Raw genomic sequence first — 27,500 nt, 5'->3', positions numbered from 1 at the left:
TGGAATGATGTACGAGTAGGCACGAGTCAAGGGGTGGAATGCTGCATGATGACACGAGGTAAACAAGTGGAATGATGCACGATTGTTGTAGTGACCTGTGAGGTTTCCTGGAATGATGCACGATTGTTATAGAAACCAATGATGTTTCCTTCCTAGAGTGGTGGAATAAAAGCCGTTTTCTCTGTTGCATGATCAGGCATTTTCCTTGCCTGGGTGGTGAAAGGCTGCCGCGGTTAATTTGACGTCCAATCACGGAAATAAATTTAATGGGAAATAGAAAAAAAAAAAAAATCATAGCCGCTTGGTGACATTACTTTCCCTCGCCACGCGGTCTTCGGGTCGTCTACTCGCCTGACGCAAGATTCTTCAGACCGTGGCATGACAGTGACGGTCCCGCGTCCCTGTCTGCCGCTAACATTCTTTGCCACGTCTGTCAGTCCATCACACTTTCACCGCTCAGTAAAAAAAAAAAAAAAAAAAAAAAAAAAAAAAATTATATATATATATATATATATATATATATATATATATATATATATATATATATATATATATATATATATATATATATATATATATATATATATATATATATATATATATATATATATATATATATATATATATATATATATATATATATATATATATATATATATACGAGTATATATACATCGTCCTGCTTTCTCATATTGTTCATACTTTTTCTTCCTTATACGAAAGAAATAGGAAGGGTTTTCAGTGACCGGGAGAAAGCGAGGTGTTTATTTTCATTGATCGAAAGAAAATGAGGACAGCCTACGTGTGGATAGTTATGCATAGGATAGTTCATGATCTGTTGGATAGTTAACCACCTGATGGATAGTTACTGTTGGATAGTTCCACCTTAAGATAGATTATTACAATTAGATAGTCAATTACTATTGGATAGTTAGCTGCTGGATAGTTGATCACTGTTGGATAGTTAGTCCTGCTACCTGCTGGATGGTCAGCTAATCGCCTGCTGGAGAGTTAGCCAATCACCTGCTGGAGAGTTAGCCAATCACCTGCTGGAGAGTTAGCCATTCACCTGCTGGCGAGTTAGCCAATCACCTGCTGGAGAGTTAGCCAATCACCTGCTGGAGAGTTAGCCATTCACCTGCTGGCGAGTTAGCCAATCACCTGCTGGATAGTCAGCTAATCGCCTGCTGGATAGTCAGCCAATCGCCTGCTGGATAGTCAGCCAATCGCCTTCTGGATAGTCAGCTAATCACCTGCTGGATAGTCAGCTAATCACCTGCTGGATAGTCAGCTAATCACCTGCTGGAGATTAAGCCAATCACCTGCTGGAGAGTTAGCCAATCACCTGCTGGAGAGTTAGCCAATCACCTGCTGGAAAGTTAGCCAATCACCTGCTGGAGAGTTAGCCAATCACCTGCTGGAGAGTTAGCCAATCACCTGCTGGAGAGTTAGCCAGTCACCTGCTGGAGAGTTAGCCAGTCACCTGCTGGAGAGTTTCCCAGTCACCTGCTGGAGAGTTTCCCAGTCACCTGCTGGAGAGTTAGCCAGTCACCTGATGGAGAGTTTCCCAGTCACCTGCTGGAGAGTTAGCTAGTCACCTGCTGGAGAGTTAGCCAGTCACCTGCTGGAGAGTTTCCCAGTCACCTGCTGGAGAGTTACCTAATCATCTGCTGGAGAGTTACCTAATCACCTGCTGGATAGTTACCGAATCATCTGCTGGATAGTTACCTAATCACCTGGTGGATAGTTACCTAATTACCTGGTGGATAGTTACCTAATTACCTGCTGGATAGTTACCAAATCATCTGTTCGATAGTTACCTAATTACCTGTTGGATAATTAGCTAATCACTGCTGGATAGTTAATTCATCTGTTGGTTACATTACTTCCTGGATAGTAAATCACTCTTCTGGATAGTTTATCACCTGCTGGATAGTTCATACATGAAAGTTGATCTAAGATATTTCATCCCTATCAACCATAAAAATTTGTCACTCTCCTAATAACTTTCCACTATCAATCCATCCATTAATCCACTCACTCAGTTCTTCTCCTACATGCCATTTCTACAGGACCCAGAGCCTTACCAGTTTAGCCTCGCAGTAGCCGACGACGAGTTCACCAACTACCAGAGCCGCGTGGAAAGCCAGGACGAGCACGGCAATGTGCAGGGCGAGTACTCCTGGGTGGGACCTGACGGCATCCGCTACATCACCCGCTACACAGCCGACCCCCACAATGGCTTCCAGGTAACTGAGGTTGTGTGAGGGGCCGGCAGCTAGGTGGGGAGGGTTCGAGGAGGTGGAAGAGTGGGATGATGGAAACGCTGTTCTCTTTACTCTACCAACCCTCTGCCTCTGTTTCATTGTCTAATTATTTGGCTTTAATAAAAGTGCTGTTATGAACATATTGGTGGATTTAAGTGATATATATATATATATATATATATATATATATATATATATATATATATATATATATATATATATATATATATATATATATATATATATATATATATATATATATATATGAGGGGGCTTGATGAAGGGCAGTGAAGCAGAGAAGTGCCGAAGCGCTTCCACTGCTTCATTGTCTCAGATTCGTTTCTAGGTTTCGCATTACACCTTCACAAACGCCTTGATATTTGTGAATAGAACATGCGTATATGTATACGTAAGTTTGTGTGGATGTGTGTAGATTTGTTTAGAAAAATATAGTGATTTTTGTCTCTTTAAAGATTGTTATCCATAGGTACGATAATTAGTAAATCATCTCTTTCTCTCTCTCTCTCTCTCTCTCTCTGACGCCTTCTGTTTCATCTTCCCCAGGTGAACACCGTCGAGGAGCAGACTGACATTAAGGTCCGCATCCCTGTGCCAACGCCCATCGAGGAGCAGGCTGGATACAAGCCCTACGAATAAGGAGCTCGCCCCGCCCCGCAACCCCCGCCACCTCTCGCCTCACCATCACCAAAGCTCACTCATCGCTCTCCTCTCTTCCCTTGCAGTTCTGATCTCTATTTACGATCTCCTCGACCTAATGTGCGCTAAGCTGCCTCATTTTGTCACTCGCATTCAGATCTATGCATTTTCTTCTCTCTCAGCTCTTGCTCTTCACGTCTATCACACTGCGACACCTTATGTCAGTCAGTCTGTCTATTTATCTAGCCTTCACCCTGTTATTCCATCTCTCGGTGTGCCATACCCCTGCTTGAGACCTCCTCCACTGTTGCTGAACTACGACACAAATTTAAGGTTATGGAAGTCGTTATACAAAGTCCAGATTGGGGAGGAAAGCCGCGGCCCTGAACCTCTCTGGTCTGCTGTATATTATAATGTACATAATTCATGATGTCATGAATGCATGAACGAGACAAAGCCATCCACGAACTCCTGCATGATTTAGCTACACACTGGTATACTACTACCGACTGGTCCATAGCTGGGGGTAAAGAATAGTTATAATGACGACGGTAAATGATGATAATATTATTAATAATACTAGAACTCCTAGTGTAGTTTGTATCCACATCTAAGTCAATGATATAACTTTTTCTTATTTTTTTTTCTCTTTGTTGTTATTATTTTATCATTTCAGTCTTTGTTCTCTGTTCTGTTCCTGACTTGTTATGCATATCGACGGTCCACGTGTCGTGGATCTAAATAGTTCTTTTTTACTCCTTGCAATTTTTTGTTTAATCGTTCCTCAAATCTATCTTTAAAAGATATCATTATTATTGTACTTTCACTTTCTCTTCACTCCTGTCAATTACTTGCTCTCTAACTCTAGGAAATTGCAATCTGCATGTAGCTTGATCAAAATACGTCCACCCATTCCCTCGGTAACTTTCACTTTCGTCTTCCTTTAAATCTACCCACAAAAAAGCCTTATTCGCATCATACTTCCATTTCCTCTTGATTCCTCTATCACTTGCTCTCTAACGAGTTACTTTCATCTGCATGCAGCTAAGGTGGGCGGCGTGGGCGGGAGATCCTGTATATACCTCCCCGCCCGCGTCCCGTCCACCTCCTCCTCCTCCCTCCGTCCAATCATTGTTTTGTTATAGGCTTCCATAGGCTCGCTGCTCGTATGAGTTAGTACAAAATAAACCTGAGCTTGCTGAACACTCGTTTTCATGTGATTTATGTTCCTTTGTGGTGGAGAGAGAGAGAGAGAGAGAGAGAGAGAGAGAGAGAGAGAGAGAGAGAGAGAGAGAGAGAGAGAGAGAGAGAGAGGGCCTATACACAATGGCTGAGTGGTTGCAAGGGGGAGTGTGGATGGATGGATAGGTGGGTGTGGGTGACTGGTTGGGTGGATGGATGGATGTGGGTGAGTGGTTTGCTGTATGGGTGAATGTTGGTAATTGGGTGGGTGAGTGGTTTGCTGGATGGGTGAATGTTGGTAATTGGGTGGGTGAGTGGCTAGACGTTGTAGTGGCGTGGGTGTATTCACATGTTCTTTTTACTTATCCAGTCGTCAAGATATCAGAGTGTAGAGACCCTTTGGGCACCATGAGGTCTGGGTAGCGTAGCCTAAACGTCCCGAAGGCTTCATGGACCTGAGTATCTTCTGCCTCAGTACTGAATGTCTGCAAACCACCTTTCACTCGTCCCTCACCACTTCAGACTTTCTTGAACTTCGTCGATCATAATGTCTGACGAAGTTCATATTTAGCCTCCATTGGTATCAGAACCCTTGATACAAATGAATCAAGTTTATTCATTTATTGCAGTTTTGTCCACAAGCACGATCTTAACATTTACTTCAACTAGATTCTATAGAAATAAAAACATTATCACTATAAAGATTTTTTTTTCTCTCACGTAAGGGAAAAGGAGGGAACGGGTATGATATGAAGAGTTGAAACTTAAGTCTATGATGGGAGTCAGCATTCGCACTTCAAGGAATCACACACGAAAAAAAAAAAAAAAAAATCACATGTAAAGAATAAAAATAAAAATATAGCATTAATCACTTTAGATAAAATAATAAACATTTACTCATTTTCTTCAAACTTTTTTGGTCCTTTCCTCAGTCACACTTTTTTATTTTACTGTTTTTTTTTTTCTTTTTCACTGGCCATCATGTGTTTCCGGGGTTGTGAGGTAGCAAGCAACCCGCCTCTCATGCAGCGTTTATGCACTAATAATATTATGCTTATGCCCACACAACACAAAATAACGTCCTTATTCAGGCTAGGAATTGCTTGATCCTTCACAATACACAATAAAACAAAGAACAATAATACAGAGATAACGATATTCCATATTATGACCAATTATGTACTGTTTGGGAAGTCAGTCAGCTATACACGGTACTTATGTTTTTAATTACATATATAGCATTTCCACACGAAGAGCCTTACGAACACATTAATCTGATAGTGTAGTGTGCTAAGAGTGACATCAGACAACCTAATGCCTCACTATAGAAGGATGAAAAGGCGAAATGAAATCAAAGACCTCACAGATGGGACAACAAGAACTGACTACATATATCGCTAATTTCAACAAAACTCCTTACTCGCTAAGTTTACAAATGTGCCTCAACATCTTTTCCCTGTGTGGGCCTGATACCTCCTGCCCATGGTGATGACAGTGGCGTGGGGTTCCTGGTTAGTGCTCACAGGTCGATCCTTCTTCATGTTGTGTTGTGTAGTATGTGTGTTGATGGGAGTGTCGATGTAACTGTGGTAGAATGTGCACAGGTCAAAGTTGGCACCTGTCTGAATACAAAGACATGAGTTGACTTGTTTACGTGAACTACGAACCAAAATTTTGATGTATGCAACTCGATTCTGATGTGCAAATGTCAATGTTGGCATCCATTTGAATGCAAAGATAAGAGGTGACTTAAATGAACCACGAACTCAAATTCTGTAGTATCTATGCAATTTAATTCAGACACTTGCTATCTTTAGACCATGAAATGCCCCTAACCAAGGAAGAATTAAGGCTTCTGACACTGACAACTGTGCTACTGAAACTTCCGAATGTAAAGAACTGAATTTAGGAACTTGCCATCTTAAAACAAGACCATGAACTGCCACTAGACAAGGAATAATTTAAGCTCTCAACTGCCAACTGTGCTTTTGAAACTTCTGAATGAAAATAACCTGTGAACTGGCAACCCAAAGTCTGTGCTCTTAAAACTTATGTCTTTGCCTCAACTACACACACTTGTAGGTGAGCTTGCTGTGCGTGATTGTGACTTGTCCTCAGCACTCTTTGTTATCCCATATTGAATCTCATTGTTGTCATAAAGGAACAGTGAGGGTGGTCGCTACACAAACTACACCGACACGACACAAACGAGTATATGCGTTTCTGTAGACTTTCCCACGTGACAACAATACAAAACAGCTCCTATACATTACCAAATAGTCATTTTTTGTATCTAAGAAACACTACAATCTGATTTACAGTAAGTTTAAATATACTTTAATATGTACATGAAAGTGGGCTTCTTCTTCTTCTTCTTCTTCTTCTTCTTCTTCTTCTTCCTCTTCTTCTTCCTTAATGAATACTTTGATATGCTGTGAAGGTAAAATGAAGGTTATTCTCCTCTGTTGTGATGAGAACAAGTGTCAAAAAAAATATCAGTGTGGTTTTCTACATAATATAAATTTAGGTACAGCTACTTAAATGATCTTTCTCGGGCTACAGGTTAACTACAGCACTGATAGACTATTAATATACAACGTCTTAACAAAAACACAACAATTTCAAAACTGCCTCCTCTCTCTCTCACTCTTGACCAGCAGTTAACTAACTACGAGGACTCGTTGATCCTTCCTATAAAGATTTATATTCTCTTACTTAACACTTAGGCAATATGGAAGTCTCAAACAATTACAATTTAACAGCTACCTACAACTATGGCCCCCTTGGGTTCCCGCTCTGGTTGCCTTGCACACACATACAGGTTATCTTGATGGCTGTGTTTGGTTTGACCTAACTCCACCTGACCACTAGGAGAGAAGACTTGCAAGGACGTCAGGGCCAAGCCAAGTCATTATTACCAGCGTGTTACCAGCGTGTGGTGATGCTGCCCATGTGAACACATGCTTAATATCTCTATGCAGGATGTTTAGCTGAACTGAGGTGAAATGTACTGATACTGATGTCTTTTGTGAGAAGTGTGATGTTTCATGTGAGTTCTTGAATATATGTGATACTAAAAAAAGGACGTTAAAAGGATATGTATCGCTGAATGCAATAGAATATACATACACAGTAAAAAGTTAAAAGTTGAACTGTATTTTACATTTTTTCTTTTTTTTGCCACAGGGATGACTGAAAAACACTTCACTTAAAACATTACAATAAATGCCAAAATACAAATAAAGAGAAAGAAATCCAGGTACCAAATGACTATAGTAACTACCAACATAAAAAACCGATTCATGAATGAACGTCAGAAAGGTCACAAAACAGTACCATGACTGAAACATTACTGCCAAACTAAATGAGAAGGAAGAGAAAGAAAATGAGAATGAAAACCCTGACTTCTAATGGACTGTGATGGCAAGAAAGTAAGTCGGAAAGATCATCAAACAGAAGTAAAAAAGTACACGAAGACACATTATTACCAAAAAAAAAAAAAAAAAAAGAAGAGAAAGAAAGAATAAAACCTTGACTTCTACTTGACTCAACAATTATGTTTTATTGGTAAGACCAACAGCTCTTCCTGGCTCTACCTTGGCTTTTTCTGGCTCTTCTCCCCTTCCCTGGACAGTGTGGTGAGGAAGACTGGCAACAACACTACTGACTCATTGGGTTCAGGCTGGCTGGACATTTACCCAGTACCAGCTGTACTTCTAGATTTCATTGTGTGTTCAAAACAGAGATGAAGGCAAATAGAGAGAGGAAAGATAAAAGACAGAGTTATAAAATCACCTACTCCTTGTGTTTTTTGTTTGTTTGTTTGCTTGCCCGACGGCGTGCGTGGTACATACTTTACTTATAAAATCTACTGGGAACACCACAGAGAACTTACACATACACCCACCCACACACATACGCACTTACATACACTCACACTTACACACACACACACACACACACACCGCGGGATGCTACATATAATAATAACCGCCGCACCAGGAGGAGTTGGATCGCACTAGCAGATCCTACAAGAGAGTTTCATGCTGGGAAGAGGACGACTCCCTCCAGCGTTGTTGGGTCGAGTCCCCGGCAGAGGCGGCGGCGTCGGGAGTCTTCGTGAACTGTACATTAAGCTGAGCCTCTCTAGCCCCTTCTTCCTCTCACATCTTGCTCGACTCCACAGCATCCATACCGATCTCGTTGGAAGGCCGCTCCACATCGCCGTTTGCATTGATGTTCAGTTTCTCCAGTTCCTTCTTGCTGAGTTCATAGACAAGGCCGGCGCCAATGCTGTCTCCCAAAACGTTGATCATGGTACGGAATCGATCCCTGTGGAGAAGAGGAAGGTGGTGAGGGACTTCCTGGTGTGATTGGTGAGGAAAGAAGCTGATTGGTCAGGAGTGTACCTCTGTGGCATGGCTTTAATACATACACTGTTTTGTCCTTGACTCCTTGTAAAGGAAGTGAGAGAAGAATAACAGAAGTGGAGGAAGGAAACGAAACTCACAGCAACCAATCCACAGCAATGATAAGAGTCATGTCCTCAGCAGGGAGTCCCACCACGTCCAGCACCATCACCATCGTTACCAGACCGGCCTGAGGGATGCCGGCCGCCCCAATAGCTGCTGCCGTGGCCGTGATGCTGCGGGAAAAGGAAACGCTTAGTAGGAATAGGTACTTTGGTCTTGTTATCACTATTTACAACCTTCATCAGCCTCTATGATTATTTGCCTTAACTATCCTTTCCCACCAACGTACATTTCTTACTTCAGCTTACTGTCAATGATTTTTCACCTTTTTTCAGCCGGGAAGGTAAGGTAACATTAGTACATCTTTGGCTCACCTGATAGCAACAACCTGGCCGATGGAGAGCGCCAGACCTCGGACCTGAGCAATGAAGATGGCGGCCACGGCTTCGTAAAGAGCTGTGCCGTCCATGTTGATGGTGGCGCCGATGGGGATGACAAACCGGGTCACACGCATGTCAATCTTGTTCTTCTCCTCAAGGCACTGGAAGGTCACTGGCAGGGTTCCTGAGCTGAGAATAATTACCTGGTGTCAGTCAGTCTGTCAAGAGGGGGATTTCACCTATGCAAATTTCTTCTTACAAAATTAGAGGAAGGAGAGGTAAACCTATCAACAAAGAGAGAACAAGAGTACAGAAACCACACCTTTCCTTGGCCAGGGTCGGGCTACAACTGACCTGGAGGCGGTGGCGAAGGCGGTGATGTAGGCCTGACTCATGTTGGCCAGGAAGCGGAAGGGAAGCTTGCGGGTGAAGACAGTGTACAGAGTAGGCAGGACAATGAAGCCGTGGATGAAGATGCCGAGGACCACAGTGCCGAAGTACATGCCAAGCTGACCCAACATGACACTGAAGTCCTCCATCTCGATCATCATGGAAGCCACCAGGAAGAGGATACCAACGGGAGAAATCCTGCAGAACACGCTCATTATACGCTGGTGGCGACAGCCGGGTTAACTTTTGTGAGACACTGATCAGTTTAGTGTATTTTAGGAGACAATTACCTTACGAAACTTACGTAGTAATAGAGATAATAAGTACAAGGATAAATGTCTGCTGTATCCAATGGGAGAAATCTTGCAAAAGACCACCAGGGTAAACTTTTGTGAGGCATGGATGGGATTAGAATATTTGAGGAGGCAATTACCTTATGAAACTAATTAACAGAGATACAGAAATGGTAAGTTGATCACTGTAAGTGATAAGTTGTTTGCTGTATCCGATGGGAGAAATCCTGCAAAAGACTACCTCGGTAAACTTTCATGGGACGTTTAATGTATTTAAAAAGACAATCACTTTATGAAACCAAGTATAATATGGTTAATAATAAGTGTGATAAAAAAGTTAGATTAAAAAAGAAATAGGAAGGAATTGGAAATGCCACGTGTAGGCCTGATGATTTTTTGCACTTTCCCTTATCATATCAGGCTCTTAAGTTCTAATAGAAAAGACGGGAATAAACATTTGCTTTATGTACAAAGCAATAAGTGTAACTCACGCACCAGATAAGCCAGGAGGTGATGACCATGGAGGCGTCGGAGAGGGACTGGAAAAAGTCGAGTAGCGGCTTCCCTTTGGCGTCCAGTGTGGAGAGCGCCAGGCCCAGGAATGTTGCAAAGCTCACCAGGCCCATGATATTCATTGCCCGGGCGTGCTCGTGCTTGATGTCCCATTCAGACTTTGGGGGCACTGGCGGGGGGAGAGGGGATCAGGACGGCCGAGGTGGGGAGTGAGTGATGGGAGAAATAGGGGAAGGGAAGGTGTGGTTGTGCTGTTGTGTTGTGATGTGAGAGAAAAGAAGACATTATGGCAAATCTTTCATTGTTTTATCTCTGTGTGTTTCTCGTTTGCCAAAAAAAAAAAAAAAATCACAGTAAAGCCCAGAAGCTGAGAGGCTGACATGAAGAAGCAAGAAGGCAGCAAAATGACGAGGAGAAAAGATAAGAAAACAAATCACTTAATCGTCCAGTGACATGGACAGAAAATAACACTAAGAAACTCAAGAACCATCATTGGCACTTGGAGCATCAAGGCGCCATCCACAGCAAGTCTGGCTGGCAACACGGTCACTTTGCCTCCACCTCTAGTGCTGACAAACAAAATATAATTACCATACAACAGCAGCCATTATGCTGGGAGGAAATGTAAAATCAATCAGCGCATAACTTCAGGCTGCGGGCGGTGTGCTGTTGTGTCTATGGTAGGGTTGTCTGATGAGTCGGTAGGGAGGCTATTGGGCTACGAGCTGGGACTAAGAGGGACACTTGCTGGAGGGGTGCGACTGGCTAGCTGAGGGGGACATCAGCAGCAGGAGGCTCTTAAAGGGATGATGGAGGGTGGATTACAAAAGAAAATGGCCTTCAGTAAGCATTCATCAGCAGGATTCATAATGCTGCACACTGAATCACATCATAGTTGAGTTGTTGGTGCAGGACTGCACGAGTAGCAATCAGGCCAGTTCCTCTCAACACCTCCCCTGGGGTTGAATCTTATTTCACTAAGTTCCTCATGCTGACTCTAAAACTTCCATCCTGCTCTAAACAGTCACAGGCTGGTGAGGAACAAATCGTGCTTGATGGCAGGGCGAGGTCAACACGAAGCTATGTAGACGTTCTCAGGCTCAGGAGGCTAAACCAACTGCATATCTGATCTGACATAGGAGGATTTTATATCATGCATAGTCGGGAGTTTGAAATTCGAACGTAAAGAAAGAAAATGATCGAAATGAATTGATTATTTTCTCATGACGAGAAGACTTTGAAACCTAACATATTACTCTATGAGGAACTAAAAAAATAACCTTCCAACACAATAGAGGACAGAAGCACTTCATTAAACTCATCTGCCATAACAGCTCGAGGGAAACTATGCAAGATGAATATAAGACGTTGGAAAACTCAGATACATTAATAATCCCTGCATTGAGTTGAGTCAGCGGCGAGTGCTCGCCATTGGATGACTGCAAGAGCTCCGATTGGCTAAGAGGTTTCTAGATAAGACAACTGGTAATCTAAGAAGCGGTTAATCATCATAAACCAGTCGCATTTTGGCTAAACCAGCTCGGTGTGCAAAGTGCGGAGGAAATGAGGAAACGGTGTGTGCAGTGCAAAAATAAACAGTTATAAAAAAAATAATAATGGAACCAAGAGTGGATATCGAGTTGAGCTGAGTGAGGGAACCGCTTACGTGACTAGGGAGAGTGGGGGAGCAGGACTCTGCTCTGCTCATCGCTGCCTCATACTAGAGTGGATCGAGACGGCATTCCACAGAGATGCAACACAGGGGAGAGAATCCTATGTAGGTCGTCTTCAGTACATCCAACTAGCTAATTCCTTCACTACTACAGCTAGTAAGTCACACTACTACTCATTAGGTCTCTCTCTACTTTTATTCTTTTCCTTTTAATTAATTACGGGTGAGACAGAAAGAAAGAAAATAAAGGAGTGACATTTGCTCTTCTCTTGTGACTAATACAGTACAGGTTTTCGGGTTCATTTATCTCTGCTCAGTTACACAAAAAATTTTCAGACATACAGAGAATGGAAAAAAAATAGTACATGGCGATTCTTACAGTACATTCACCAAGCAGAGCACGACACACAAACCTTTGCTCCTTCATACTTACGATCTTCATCCGTCAGATTCTGAGGAACAACCTCTGGAAACAGCGTAGAGGAAAACATTTACTCTCAGCTAGGCGGGGGGGAAGACTGACAAACCATCGAAAGCTTAAGTGAAGACCTGCTTCAGGCTCGCATTAAGAAACACTTTGCTCTCTCTCTCTCTCTCTCTCTCTCTCTCTCTCTCTCTCTCTCTCTCTCCCCTACCCCGACTATTTTCAAAGGCCACAGAGATGATTAACCGGGTTTTCAAGAGTGTTTCTCCTGTTAATAACGTAGAAATCTTGTTAACCTACAAGCATAAAACACCACTGAAAACCCGTATAGCTTTAATTAAAGTCTTTTGAAACAAATTGAGGAGTGGCGCATTAGTGTTTCAAAATACGGTCCTTGCCTTCACACCTAAGCTTCGAGGGCTGATCACGTCCAATGGTCTGATCTTCAATACAAATTTACACCTTCCCCGTAAGATTTTTGTGCTTTCTACTGTGCTTTTTCTGCATCTACTTGTGTTCTAAGTGGCAAGTTAAGACGAATAACACAGTAGGAATGTAGTACATATGTTAGTAATAGGTGATGATGATAATGAGATGAAAATGATGAAACTGAAGATGAGAGGAATGAAAGAAAGGTTAGCTCAAGGAATGGGATGAAGAGAGAGATGCTTATAAAGGAGAATAGATGATGATTAGTGTAAGGAAAAGAGTGATGATAAAAGAGAAGAATGAAATTGTATGCAGAACATGAATCCTGACTCTCTCTCTCTCTCTCTCTCTCTCTCTCTCTCTCTCTCTCTCTCTCTCTCTCTCTCTCTCTCTCTCTCTCTCTCTCTCTCTCTCTCTCCTACACATACAATGATACAAAGCTGCATAAATTCACATATTAATATACCACGTATACCACCACCACCATCACCACCACCATCACCACCAGCATTAGAAAATTCCCCAACAACTAAAAGAAGAATAACTTTATCGAAGATAGAAAGCCGTGGAAATAACAGCAAAAAACTAAATAGCGTGTAGCAGCAGGAGAGAGAAAATAATAGGTAAAAAGAAAAACTGTGCGTGTTTAAATGAGCCCAATAAGTAAAAAAAAAAAAAAGAATAAATAAATAAACCCAAAAAAGCAGGTGAGCGTTAAGATAAAAAAAAAAAAGTGCCGATGACAGGAAAGAGAAAATAAAAAGGTTACCGCAGTTTACCCTAAAAAAAGCGATAAGTGAGCAACAATATTTCCGTTTTCTTCTTACTCACATGTACCGTTCGTCCAGTTATATTTTCTGATCCACTCCTCAATTCCTGTAACACAAGGATGGAGTGGAGGGTTATTGTACTGACAGGAGGAGGAGGAGGAGGAGGAGGAGGAGGAGGAGGAGGAGGACGATCAAAGGACAGGAAGAAGGGATGGTGGTGAAGGAAAGAGAAGATTTAAGCTTTTAGAAGAGGAAAGAGGAACAGGAAGGTGATGATAAGGCTGAGGAAAGAAGAGGAAGGAGGAGGAGGAGGAGGAGGAGGAGGAGGAGGTTGGACAACACACACACACACACACACACACACACACACACATACTTGTATTTTACGTTTTTCAGATTCTCTCTCTCTCTCTCTCTCTCTCTCTCTCTCTCTCTCTCTCTCTCTCTCTCTCTCTCTCTCTCTCTCTCGGGGATTAACAGCCACGCTGGGAAGGGTTTAGGAGGATCAAATGCTAAGGTTTCGAGCAGAAGAGGATCAGGAGGTACAGGAACCGTTTCTTCTTCCTTGCCGGGTCCACGCTTTATTCCCATGGTATCAGATCACGTAAAATAAATAAGAAGCAAAAATGATGAACTAAGCATGTAAAAAAACTCAAATGTTTATATAATGGGTAGTTTCATAAGCTTAAATAAAATGAATGGATTAAGAAGGGAACTTAAAGAAAGATGAAATATTGGAATCTCACCTCCACGACTTTACTGATACAAGAAGAAGAAGGCTGATATATTTACAAGATCGTAAGGATAAATTACTCTCAGGGACTGACTGACACGTATAGGCCTCACGACTTCTTGCAGCTTTCCTTATTTTCATATGTTCTAATGTAATGACTGACTGTATTCGACTCCTGACTCAATTCTCTATCAGTAATCGACTCTCAAAACACTGGCGCAATACACGATTCAATAACCTTGAACTTTTTTTTTTTTTGCAGACACACACACACACACACACACACACACATTTGACTCCTACATGTTTCAGACTCTCTCTCTCTCTCTCTCTCTCTCTCTCTCTCTCTCTCTCTCTCTCTCTCTCACGTAGGCAGCAGCAAACTCGAATTACACACACATGACTAACTCTGAAAGCACCAACTGCTATACATACATACGGTCTGACCTACAATACAAAAACACTACGTATGTACATCGACTCGACTCATACACAATGAATGCTACTACTGCGTGTACTGATCAGACTATTCATGGTACGGTCACCCTCGAGTGTCTTATCTAATAAGGCTAAGTGTTAAAGGATCATTCAGAAAGGAAAATGGGAAGTCTATGGGTGATTGATACTATACATGGGCGAAATGATTTTTGTTTTGTTTTATAACTATTTCAGACTTCTGTTTGATATATATTATATATCTAGCTATAAGGTTTGGAGAGAGAGAGAGAGAGAGAGAGAGAGAGAGAGAGAGAGAGAGAGAGAGAGAGAGAGAGAGAGAGAGAGAGAGAGAGAGAGAGAGAGAGTGGAGCAATACTAGGAAGCAGGGATATGAAAGCAATATTGAAAGAATAGAGAAAAAAAAAAAATAGATGAGAGGTTTGAGGAGGAGGAGGAGGAGGAGGAGGAGGACGAGAAGGGAAGAATACAATACTCACGTGTATCGTTCACGAAGTCTTCCGGTTTGGGCTCAACGATCACCGTCTTGTGCTGTGAAGAGAGGGAAAAGATAATTTATTGACTGCTAAGAGGAGGCGGAGGAGGCGGAGGAGGAGAATAACATGATATGGGTAGGATGCTGATTTGTCTTGCTTGATTTATATGTCAACTCCTGTCAGTAAATTTTAGCACTTCACATTCCAATAATAATAAATATAATAATAACGAGAATAACAACAACACCAGCGCAATTCAAAACTAAATATATAATACAAGAATAAAAAAAAAATCTTAAACTCTTCTCTCATAGCATTCATCCTTATCAACAAGTAAATAAACTCAACACGAAACACCAGTACAGCAAAAACAATCCACCGCTGTTTGAACGGCCAACGAAAACACTCGAAACAAACAGGCGAAGAACCAGATACTCGAGCCAGGCCTGCCCTCCCCTTCACGCCCCGGGAAGCGATGGTGCAAGTGTTGTCGCCTTCTCGCGTTACGTCAAGCCATGACGACTTCCCACGCGACGCTTGGCACTGATTCCCAACTCCGAGAAGAGACGAGACAGAGGGATGCTGTGAGACGCAACGAGAACATAAATTTTGAGTGGGAAGGGAAAATTGGGAGAGACAGAAGGAGAAAACTGAGTAAAGAGCACATTACTACGCTTGCATCCGCGTCAGTAAAGCTTTGCATAGTGTGGGCGTTTGGTAATGGTGTTGGCGGGGCAGGCGAGATACCACCAGCCAGGCTGCGGCACTCGGGGGCTGCCAGATGCTCTTTTTTCTTCCCTTGATAAACCAAGTGTCCAAGAGATCCGTACCCAGCCAGGACACTCCAGCTACCTCTCCTTAACCTTCACCTGGGATATATCTGTTTAATTTTCTTGTGTTTACTCGGGAAAAACCGTATTGTTATCGTCCTGTATCCTTCCTCTCTTAATGAAGAGTGTCGTGGTACTTGAAAACGCTCTCAAACTCAAGGATACGTTTCATTTTCAAGTGTTGCAATATTCACAGTCACAGTTTGCATATATTTCGGCTGTGTTACAGCCAAAAATACCCCGCTATATCCGTGGCAGGTCAAGAGGATGAGCGAAAACCACGAGAAACGGTTGCTAGCGCGGTTTGAGTCAAGATTTCTCCCGAGCGACATGAAGTCAACTTGGGCGGTGTCGTACGGAGCCGCGCGCCTAACTTAACTTATAATGAGTCAGTCGTCGCTTGGTTCCTCCCTACTTGGCTCTACCTCTGCCTTGCTGTCCCTAACTCGGCGTGTACACGAAGCTAGCTGCGAACAAATCTTACTGCGTGTTATTTAACGAGACGCTGGGCACGTTCACACTGCATGAGAAGAAGCCGAGGGAGGAAGGGACGGGCGGGGAAGCCCGAGGGGATGTTGCCGCCGGGTTGCCTTTCTCCAGCAGTCGCGAGTCAGTGCCCCGCCGCCAGCCAGCACGTACGGGGCACACACCCATTCATTAGCGACTCATTAACCGACACTTCATTAACACTATCAAGATAATACGTCCGCTCTATCTCGTGTGTTTTTATAAGCGGCGATGATGAGCGTGGAGTGACGAGGTGCTGTGCTGGGAGCGGCGTGGATCTGCATGGTGGTTTGCTTACATCGACATGAACACTGGGGTAGCCATCCTCGTGCTGCTCCTCCTGCGTGGGGACTTTGTCAGCGGTGAGTGGCTCAGGTGGTTGTTGTGGTTGTCGTGATAATGGTGGTGGTGGTGCTGGTCAGTGTTAATTCGTGGCATTGTTACGTCAGCGTCACTTGAGGCGTCACGCAGCCCAGGCCAGCAAGGGTCCGGTTAGCTCGTCATCTGCTGGTACTGCTAAGAGGCGCGGCACGCTGGGTTAAGTTCAAGGTTTTGTCGCTTACAATATGCAGGATAATTATACAATCAAGACATCATAATGAAAACGTTCTATTTTAGTCTTATCTAAGCAAAACATTAGGAATTTCTGCATTTTTCGTATTCTATAAATGATTACGTTAATGAGTGGATAGATAATGACTTGATGCAGACTTTTCCTTCCTAATATTTACTTTGAGTGTTATCTCGATTCGTATAAGTCGTAAAATCTTTAAATTTAGTCGCAATCACCAAACTTTCAACTACGTCATGTACATATATTTCCTAATTGCCTGTAAAAATCCCTTTCAGATGTGTTTCTTTCGCATTACCGTCTCTTCTTTCAAAGTTCTGTTTCTTCCGCATGACAGTGTCTCTTCTCCCGCAGCGAGTCTTTGGTGCTACGAGTGTGGTACGCAAGTGACGGGCAAGCCTGACTGCTCGCAATTCTCTCACTCCTCGACCTGGACGCAGTTTTGGAGGGAGTGTTCCGACGACTCCATATGCGTCAAGATTCTCCCGGCATGGCCATCGGAGCGGAACGGTCAGTCTGACATCCCCTCTCATCACCTCTCCTTCCCGCCTCTACAGTCCTCACTCGCTCTCTTCACATTCTTTCAACCGTGACGTTTCGTATCGTGCAATATTCTTCTTCCGTCTTGTTCAACTTATGTGTCTATTATTCCGATTCCTCTTTCCTATTCTAATTTTCTCCTGGTTCCTTGTCCTCGGCCCCTTTGCTCCTCGTCGCCAGATATTGCCTCTTCTGTCTCTTCAGTAAACACAAGCTTCAAAGGTACTAGTTCAGGGGCCCTCAGGCATCGTCCTCGTGCATACCTCAATATTGTAGCCTCAACGACCCGCTCTTCCTCGCTTTCCCTCCTTCCCATTCCTCAGCCAAAACCAACAGAGAGTAGAGACGTAGGGGCACGAGTTAAAGCCTTCATATCTGGGGCAGAAGAGTTCAATAAGGGAAGCTTTTGTCGCCTGTCGTTCTGTCGTTACTTCAATTTTTCTTATTCTCCCCATAGACTTGGAGACAGTGCGAGGATGTGCGCCGCGGGCCAACCACCGGGGCGTGCAGCATCAGGAAGGTTGCTGGTCCCATCCCACAGCCTCCCACAGCCTCGCCTGTTTCTGTGCCACTGACTTCTGCAACACTGCCCACGTCACTACACCAATCCTGCCTGCCCTCCTCTCCGTCCTCGCTGCCATGCTCGTCCTAATCGTGAGGTGACCCGCAAAACAAACTCGGTGACTTGGTTAATGGTGGTCCAGTGACATTATTCTCTCGGGTCGTGACCTCTACGAGTACTAGGTCGGTTCCCTTAAGGTGGACTTTTTTGCGGGTGCCGTGCGAGAGATCCGCTTGTCATCAGTGTTTGCGAAGGGGGAGTGTCCCGTGTGTGTGTGTGTGTGTGTGTGTGTGTGTGTGTGTGTGTGTGTGTGTGTGTGTGTAACAGGGAGAACGAGTTATGATGATTTTCCTTATAAGCTCAGATGCACTGGCGAGATGATAAGAACATGTTAATGATTCATACACACACACAGAGAGAGAGAGAGAGAGAGAGAGAGAGAGAGAGAGAGAGAGAGAGAGAGAGAGAGAGAGAGAGAGAGAGAGAGAGAGAGAGAGAGAGAGAGAGAGAGTTTATAAATATATAGGATATTTATTTACGTATAATCTCAAGAAGCATTATATAAAAAAAAATACCAACAATTAAGTAATCAGCACACAAGGTTGATATGTAAACCAAGCTCATAGAAATTTACTTATTGGATCATCTAGTCAATAAAGTTTATATCCATACCGCATTTACACACTTCAGCCTCCGGGACAAGAGTACAGGGGCGAGTAAACGCGTGTGAACCTCCATTGAAAGACTCAATAAATCTGACACATCTTTCATTAATCACTAACAGCTATGAGACAGCTCTTGTTCTACAGCCACTTCTAAACATTATACTGGCTAAAAACTGCAAAATCTATTCATCTAATCCCTTTCTTGTAGACGCTTATAAAGATTTCATTAAGTTTTTAGGGCTGTATTCTGAAACACTTCTGGAGCGCCTCCAGTACTTTCAAAAGGCTCTAGCTAAAGTTGCACTCTTTTTAAGGGTGATTTTACGGTTTTAATGAAAAATTCACAAAATTTTAAAATTATTAGCAGGAGAAACACTCTTAAAAACCTGGCTAATCATCTCAGTGTCCTTGGAAAATAGTCATGGTGGGAGGGAAGAGCGTTTCAGAATACTGGCCTTAGTGTCGAGAATTGTTGCATATCGTGGGGAAGGATTAAACACTCATCTTTCCCGCGTCAGCCGCCTCCCAGGGCCGCGCTTCGCACACACAAGGGCAGGAGGGCACGACCAGACCTTATTTTTTCCCCTAGAAGAGTCTCATTTCATCTCCTGAGCCAGTACCTTATTTTCCCCTCATTTCTCCCTCTCTCCTTCTCCTTCCGCCCTCCTCCTCCTCCCCCTCTTCCTCCTTAACTCCAACTTCCATTCTCATCTTCTTCCTCCTCCTCCTCCTCCTCTTCGTCATCGTCGTCCCCCTTCCTTAACTCAATTTTCTCCAATTTGAGCCTCATTGTCGGTGATATTTCCCCATCACGGTGAAGATAATAGGAACGTCTCGGCGGCCGAAGCCTCTCTCGGGGGAGAAGGAAGCGTAAGGGGAGAAAAAGGGAGGGAATTTATTTCTTATTAAAGCGAAGATGATCGACCTTCCTAACAGCACTAATGAAAAATAACAAGTAGAGAAAGACCCGTAAACTAATGGTAGAAAAAAAAAAAAAAAACTGAAAAGTATGAGTGTGAATGGATGCTATGAGAAAAATAATATAGAGTTTAATTACAGTACATTCGAAAAGAAAAAAAAAAAACGTAAACTAATAAAAAAAAAAAATCAAGAGAAGTGTGAATGAATACGAAGAGAGAAAAATAAGTGAAAAAGTTTAATTACAGCACACTCTCGCTCAGGAAAAATGAAAAACTTTCCTCATTTTTCATTTCGTCGAGTGATCATTGCCGTGATTGTGAACTAGAAAATAATGTCATCATCTTGGAGGTTACAGCGCGTGGTGATGAGGCCGAGAAGGGCGGTGAGGGATCGTGAAGGGAAGGGAGAAGAGAACGAGGGAGGGAATGGTTAGAAGACTGAAGGGGTGAAGAGAAGAGAGGGGCCGTGAAGGGAAGGGAAGAAAGGGAAGTTGGAGGGGAATGGATGATGGGAAAGTGGGATGAGAGGGAAGAATAAAGGAAGAACGAGAATTATTATTATTAGAAGTCAGGAAGTAGGAAGGAGGAAGGAACGAAGATAACTGGAAAAGAAAGGAAGGAGATGGGGGAGTGTGAAGAAGAGAGGAATAGAGGAAAAACAAGGAAAATTATTAGAAGTACGGAGTTGCGAATGAGAATGAGAAGGAATGAAGGAAAATAAGAAAGAAAGGAAGGACATGAAAGTGTGAGGAAGGATGGGAGGAAGGTATTAGAATGCGTAATGGAGAAGGAGAAAGGCAAGAGAAAGGAGAGTAGACAGGGGGGAAGAATGACGGCAAAACTGAAAAACAATAAATGTAAAGAGGAGAAGAGGTGGAAAACGTCAAATATAAAGATGCAATGAGAGAAGACAACCATGAAAAAAAAAAAAAGAGAGGGGAGAGAAATAGAGAAGCCGAAGAGATAGAGGGAAGATGGGAGGATAAGGAGGTAGAGAGATGAGGCGGGAGGAAGAGGAACAGAGGCCACGTGTCTGGGAAACCACAACTGTAGGAGGAGGAGGAGGAGGAGGAGGAGGAGAATCTTCATCACGATCTGGGTCACTCTCTTCTTCTTCTTCTTCTTCTTCTTCTTCTTCTTCTTCTTCTTCTTCTTCTTCTTCTGCCTCCTCCTCCTCTTCCTCCGTGATAATTTCTTGCATGTAACGAGCCTGAAACTTTATGATTTAATTCCTTTCCCAGCAGATTTCGATCCTATTTTAACGAGAGAGAGAGAGAGAGAGAGAAGAGAGAGAGAGAGAGAGAGAGAGAGAGAGAGAGAGAGAGAGAGAGAGAGAGAGAGGAGAGAGAGAGAGAGAGAGAGAGAGAGATCCTGTGTCACAACGCATTATCACTTTACTAAATTCAAACCACCACCATCACCAACAACAACAACAACAACGGGAGGCAGATACGACTGTTAACAGCACCGGACGCTCCACCAGATACACAAATATGGAGTGAATGAAGAAACGCACGAAAAAAAAAAAAAAAAGTTCAAGGCCACCATGAAAATATTGTTGCTCTGGGTCAAACCTCTCTCTCTCTCTCTCTCTCTCTCTCTCTCTCTCTCTCTCTCTCTCTCTCTCTCTCTCTCTCAAGCATTAATAAAAGCCAATAATCCCGCCGTACTCCGTACGCTTCACGCCTCGCCAGTGCCTCACACTGCCAATCTCACATCTGGCTTCCTGTATGATACAGCCACCTTGCTACACTTCGCCGCACACGTGGTATTTTGCAAAGGACCTGTTCATAATATACCTGTCTGTCATTTGCTGCGTGCGCGCACGCGTGCGCGCACACACACACACACACACACACACACACACACACACACACACACACACACACACACACACACACACACACACACGGAAACAGGCAGTAAAATCACAAAAATACAGACACGTGTATGAAATTAGGAAGAAATATTATACTAAAACCGACTGTTTGTCACAGATTATGTGTGCTGTTTGTTAACTGAGAGCAAACGTTATATTACACGCATTGATTTATTTGAGGAATACAAAAGCACGTGCAAGAACTACGTATATAAATGAATTAATGAGTGCAAACGTGGACAGACAAGAAAATATATATAACTGAACCAAGAATTAACCCTGATATTAGTCTCGGTAGATAAGTCACAGAAGTGCAAATAACGAGAAGATTTACCCGCTAAACTTTTTGTTAATAGTGTTTCTTTTCAAGAAATAAATAACTAAATAAATAAATAAAAAAAGATCAGACATGAGTATGAGTTATCTGAGCACATCTAAGTAGGGCACTGAATACCGTGAAGGTTCATATATAACACGTGTGAACTAATGTTTTGGGTGTTTAACAACTAAACTATGGGTAGCAGGGGAAGCAAGTGCCTCTACTCACCGTCTCGAAGCAAGCCTGGATCAAGTTCGGTGGGAAGAAGTTTCTGAAAAGAAAAGAGGATCGCGCCATTAACTTTTAATGTATTTATATATGTATATAATATCTTTAAAAGCGTGTTATTGAAACTTAGTAATTTCCGACTAAAATATGTATATAACTACTACATACATTAATTTAATAGCATGTACAAGGCCTGTGTGTGTGTGTGTGTGTGTGTGTGTGCGCATCACCGCCAGCTATTATCACTGTCAAAACGCCACGGGCAGACGAGAACCAATTATAAGGTTTGGAAAATGATCATGAATGAGATCGAGTGGATTTTCAAAATAGAGGCGAATATCAACCAGGAAAAGAGAGACGTATTTTTACCCTCCCTAATTCCGATATTTAATTACGGTAACAACTTTTAATTGCATAATAATGATTAGCAATCATTTTGTGATGCGAGGATTTTGTAGTGAAGATTGAGGAAGCGGTGAGATGAAAACAGACTACAACTTCTATTACTAATACTACTATACACTTAATACATAAACACACACTTAATAAAGAAAACAAAGTGATACTACTACTACTACTACTACTACTACTACTACTACTACTGCTGCTGCTGCTGCTGCTGCTATACGCGCGTAATAAAAATGAACATACAAATCATAACACAATCTAGACCGTAAATTTAACAAGAGCCACGAATCTTGTGATTGATGAGAACGAGAAGATATTTCATTCATTCATTCATTCTCTCTCTCTCTCTCTCTCTCTCTCTCTCTCTCTCTCTCTCTCTCTCTCTCTCTCTCTCTCCGTAGCAACGAGACAAATATCCTTCAACTCTCTCTCTCTCTCTCTCTCTCTCTCTCTCTTTTTCGTCCCTCTCTCAACCCCAAGGCCCCCTGACACACACACACACACACACACACACACACACACACACACACACACACACACACACACACACACACACACACACAGCTGTTGACGTTCACTCTCTCTCCAATTTCGCATTCCTTCCTCGTTCCCATGGTAACTAAATCGTCAAAATGGGACAACAGAAAACGGAGGACGTGAAAAAAAAGGAGGAAAAAAATTAACTTGCGAAATACAAAAATGAGAGCAAAATACAAAAATGAGAGAAAAATGGTGAAGAGAAAATTTGGGAATAGCCTATTGTAAAATCGAAGTCACACCAATAATGGTTCTGGTAATGATGATAATGATGATGGCAATTATGATGATGATGGAAAAAGATAAGAAATTTACTAAAAAAAATAAGAACGAACTGAATAACCTAAGAAACGAAGATACGCTAATGATAATGATGATGATGATAATAATGACGGAAAAAAATATACTTGCAACGATACAAATAAATGGAGTAATTGAATACTTGATTAAATTGAAGACACTCTAATGAAAATAATGATGACGATGATGATGATGATAGTGATGATGAAAATGAATGAAGGGAACGCGACTAATGACGGTAATGAAGAAGACGTCGTGTACAGCCAATCATCTTCGCTCTTTTATCAGACTCCAGCGGCCATTTGCAAAATAATTAATAATGGAGATTGGCGTTGATTAATTAATTGGCCTACGCAGAGAGAGAGAGAGAGAGAGAGAGAGAGAGAGAGAGAGAGAGAGAGAGAGAGAGAGAGAGAGAGAGAGAGAGAGAGAGAGAGAGAGAGAGAGAGAGAGAGAGAGAGAGAATACTACTCATTAGTTCTCTATTTGCAATTTATTCGTTCATGAAAAATAATGACGGATTTACGTACACGTGTCCTCACAGTAATTGAAGCACACACACACACACACACACACACACACACACACACACACACACACACACACACACACACACACACACACACACACACACACACACACACACACACACACACACACACACACACACACACACACACACACACACACACACTCTCTCTCTCTCTCTCTCTCTCTCTCTCTCTCTCTCTCTCTGATTTAGGCTGTCTCTGATATCAGCAATCCTACATGTGTATGTATCAAGGGACATGTATGTTTTTGTATATTTATATGCAGCTATTACCAAATTAAAGTCAGAAAACTCAAGGTTATTTTATTCACGGCAGAGAGAGAGAGAGAGAGAGAGAGAGAGAGAGAGAGAGAGAGAGAGAGAGAGAGAGAGAGAGAGAGAGAGAGAGAGAGAGAGAGAGAGAGAGAGAGAGAGAGAGGGGGGAGGAAACGCTGGGCTAGTCTAGGCAAAAGAGATTGCAGAGGAGAGGCTCTGGCTGTATAGGGATATAATTAAGTTACTCTGGGGCTCTTATGGGGATGGAAATTTCCTCTGGGGGACGAAGATACAATTAAGGGCATGAAGGACTTCGCGGGAGTGAGGAAGAAGTGACAGAACCTTGATTTGAGACTTCAGAGAAGAATAATTGTAGAGGAAATGTGCTCTCGATTGCAAGACACGCTAATAAAATGGAGAATGAAAAAGAATACTCACCAAAGAGGAGGTCGGGGTGAGACAGAACCTTGAATGAAGATAGTAAAGAGCAAGAATTGTAAGGGGAACATGCTCTCAATTGCAAGACACGCAAAGAAAACGGAGAAATGAAAGAGGGATACTCACCTAGGCAGATCCATGAGCAGGTCAGGAGTGTAGACGCTCCTTGCCTCTCCAGCCTTGGTGATGCCCTCGTCCGAACCCTTGCCTGGGTGAATGCTCACCACTAGGATGATGCCCAACACCACAGCCAACACAGTCGTCGTGAGGTAATAGCAGACAGCGCGCAGACCAATCTTCTTTGAGAGCGACAAGTCCAGAGATCCTAAAAATAGACACGCAAAAATAATTTACCCCTCGGTTATGTCACGCACTAGTACATGAGGCGAGTGAATGAGTGAATGCTGGTTGCTAGTAAAAGTAAATATTTTGACTGGAGAGGATAAAAATAGACGTACAAGATAATATATATATATATATATATATATATATATATATATATATATATATATATATATATATATATATATATATATATATATATATATATATATATATATATATATATATATTCCCTTAGTTACGTTACGCACTAGGACATGAGGAGAATGAAAGTGAATTGTGGTTGTTACTGCGATAGAGTAAACATGGTGGTGATGAAGCTGCACGTGTTGGACCAGCATTACTATCACCATGAATAATCACATGCCTGTTTTTGCTCCAAGCAGATGTTAATGCTTATGTGATAGCCTTATAAGAAAAACTGAGGGGAGACTGAAGAGAATGCAGAACTAAGGGGAGACGAAGTTTTGAAGGCCAGAGAGGAATGGATGACAAAGAGGGCACTGTGAGGATGACAAATAACGCCAAGGGAAGATGAGGAGGAGGAAGGGAAGCTGTAAACGGAAGCTGGGGAGACAGTGTAGGGGCGTAGGGAAATTGGAAAGAGTTGGAAGGGACAAAATGGCAGGAAAATATCCGTGAAATGAAGCTGGAGGAGGCTGGAAGGAAAATGGAGGAGTGAGAAGAGAAACTGTGGATGGAGGAACAGCAGGAGGAGAACAAGGAGGAGGACTTACCGATAGCTGAAACCAGGGAGGAGACTATGAGGGGGATAATGAGGGCCTTGAGGGCTCGAAGGAAGAGCTCACCAACGTAGCCCACGTACATGACCTCTCGTTTCGTCCACGGCTCATCCCGGGAGTACCTGCAGGAACCAACCAGCCCGTTACTCACCGACCTCCAGGCCTGCACCAACGCACGCACACACTCACCCATTCACTCACTGACTAATTACCTTTTTTTACACTTCACTCTCTTGAAACTTGATAATACTGACAAATCTGCAGGAACCAACCAGCCCATCACTCTACAGATTTACTTGACCCATTCATTCATTCATTCATTCATTCACTCTCATGGAAAAATCTTAAGTAAGCATAGAATATCCTTTTATGAAGTTGATTTTCTCACTCATCTCTTATCTTTCTCATACTTCTCTTAAAACTTGATGTTACTGACATATCTACATGACTCAATCAGACTTTCACTCAGCAGATTCCTTAATGCACTCATTCGCTTACTCATTCATTCACTCGTCCATTTCCTTTCTCACACCTCACTTTCTTGATATCAGTAACACATTTCGAACTCTCTCTCTCTCTCTCTCTCTCTCTCTCTCTCTCTCTCTCTCTCTCTCTCTCTCTCTCTCTCTCTCTACGTTACTTATCATGATTCATATATTCACCTTAAAAAACACAAATTCTTTACTCATAAACAGTGTTAATGCCTCACTACCTATTTACGAACACTTAGTGACTCACAGACTTATTCATAATATTGTTACTCACTCGTTCCAAACAAAAGGAAAAGGAGGATGGAAGAATGATAAGTAAGTTTAGAATATCCCTTTAACATTTATGAAGTTGATTTTCTTCTAAGTCAAAGGTTAGTGGTTTCAAAATAATAATTAGTCATGCACCACATTTACACACACACACACACACACACACACACACACACACACACACGACGAATACAAACCAGTGTGTGTTATTTCAAGCTTATTTTTTTATTCTATTTCTGGCCCACATCCCTCGCTACAATAAAGCTTTGTCTTGGTTACATAATCTTAGCTGACGTTTATGTAGGATGTGGCCTGACAAAGACAGAATGCCCCTCTCTCTCTCTCTCTCTCTCTCTCTCTCTCTCTCTCTCTCTCTCTCTCTCTCTCACCGTAGGATCAGCCCCAGTACCACGCCCCCAGTCACGCCAGAGACGGTCAGGATGGGGAGAAGGTTGGCGTTAATTGCATCCTTTATCGTCTTGGGATTGCAGGACATGGTGGTGGTGGTGGAGGAAGCGCTGGCGACGACTACAGGCGGCGGCGAGGAGGAGGAGGTGGCGGTGGCGGTGGTGGTGGTGGTAGCAGCAGCAGCGGCGGCGGCGGCAGGGGCGGCAGTGGTGGTGGTGGTGATGGTGCGTCCGTCAGATGGTGACCACACGACCGTCTGCTGGCTTGATCTGAGGGCAGGAGAGGGACATTAGATCAGTGGTTGTGGTGGTGGTGGTGTAGAGAGAGAGAGAGAGAGAGAGAGAGAGAGAGAGAGAGAGAGAGAGAGAGAGAGAGAGAGAGAGAGAGAGAGAGAGAGAGAGAGAGAGAGAGAGAGAGAGAGAGAGAGAGAGAGAGAGAGAGAGAGAGAGAGAGAGAGAGAGAGAGAGAGAGAGAGAGAGAGAGAGAGAGAGAAGCTACAACAAAGATAACACATGAATGGCAGTAATAGACTAACACACACACACACACACACACACACACACACACACACACACACACACACAGCAAAACCAACACGCTAAACAAACAAAAACAAACAAGCA

At 42.8% G+C, this 27,500-nt stretch overlaps 3 protein-coding genes across 13 annotated transcripts in view; 2 read left to right on the top strand and 1 right to left on the bottom strand.

The window, feature by feature from the left end:
• The window catches only part of LOC135108075 (larval cuticle protein A2B-like), a 6,084-nt gene extending 1,957 nt beyond the window's left edge, over positions 1-4,127 (top strand). The window contains exons 3-4 of the mRNA XM_064018700.1: positions 2,073-2,249; positions 2,832-4,127. Coding sequence (XP_063874770.1) covers positions 2,073-2,249; positions 2,832-2,924 — 270 coding nt within the window. The 3' untranslated portion in view covers positions 2,925-4,127. The remainder of the gene's footprint in view (positions 1-2,072; positions 2,250-2,831) is intronic.
• Positions 4,128-4,712: 585 nt separating this feature from the next.
• LOC135108073 (excitatory amino acid transporter 3-like) overlaps positions 4,713-27,500 on the bottom strand; it is a 73,952-nt gene continuing 51,164 nt past the window's right edge. For 7 of the 11 annotated variants that reach the window (XM_064018692.1, XM_064018686.1, XM_064018693.1 and 4 more), the window contains exons 2-12: positions 26,859-27,146; positions 25,703-25,830; positions 24,750-24,948; positions 22,136-22,178; positions 15,118-15,169; positions 13,511-13,555; positions 10,137-10,323; positions 9,313-9,546; positions 8,953-9,147; positions 8,617-8,751; positions 4,713-8,438 (exon numbers count right to left, since the gene is read on the bottom strand). In XM_064018692.1, the coding sequence (XP_063874762.1) occupies positions 8,270-8,438; positions 8,617-8,751; positions 8,953-9,147; positions 9,313-9,546; positions 10,137-10,323; positions 13,511-13,555; positions 15,118-15,169; positions 22,136-22,178; positions 24,750-24,948; positions 25,703-25,830; positions 26,859-26,965 (1,494 nt within the window). In that variant the 5' untranslated portion in view covers positions 26,966-27,146 and the 3' untranslated portion in view covers positions 4,713-8,269. Of the gene's footprint in view, positions 8,439-8,616; positions 8,752-8,952; positions 9,148-9,312; positions 9,547-10,136; positions 10,324-12,259; positions 12,293-13,510; positions 13,556-15,117; positions 15,170-22,135; positions 22,179-24,749; positions 24,949-25,702; positions 25,831-26,858; positions 27,147-27,500 lie in introns of all 11 variants that reach the window. The other 4 variants (XM_064018696.1, XM_064018688.1, XM_064018697.1 and 1 more) reach the window with 2 other exon arrangements.
• Positions 16,054-21,617, top strand: LOC135108074 (uncharacterized). The gene is made up of 3 exons (XM_064018699.1): positions 16,054-16,813; positions 17,377-17,532; positions 18,020-21,617. The coding sequence occupies exons 1-3, from the start codon at positions 16,756-16,758 to the stop codon at positions 18,223-18,225; spliced, it is 420 nt and encodes a 139-aa protein (XP_063874769.1). The 5' UTR covers positions 16,054-16,755; the 3' UTR covers positions 18,226-21,617.

This window comes from Scylla paramamosain, chromosome 16 (genome assembly GCF_035594125.1).
Source record: "Scylla paramamosain isolate STU-SP2022 chromosome 16, ASM3559412v1, whole genome shotgun sequence".
In the NCBI taxonomy this organism is placed as follows: Eukaryota; Metazoa; Arthropoda; class Malacostraca; order Decapoda; family Portunidae; genus Scylla; species Scylla paramamosain.
The sequence above is the reverse complement of the archived record's forward strand: the minus strand, read 5'-3'. Positions and strand labels throughout refer to the sequence as shown.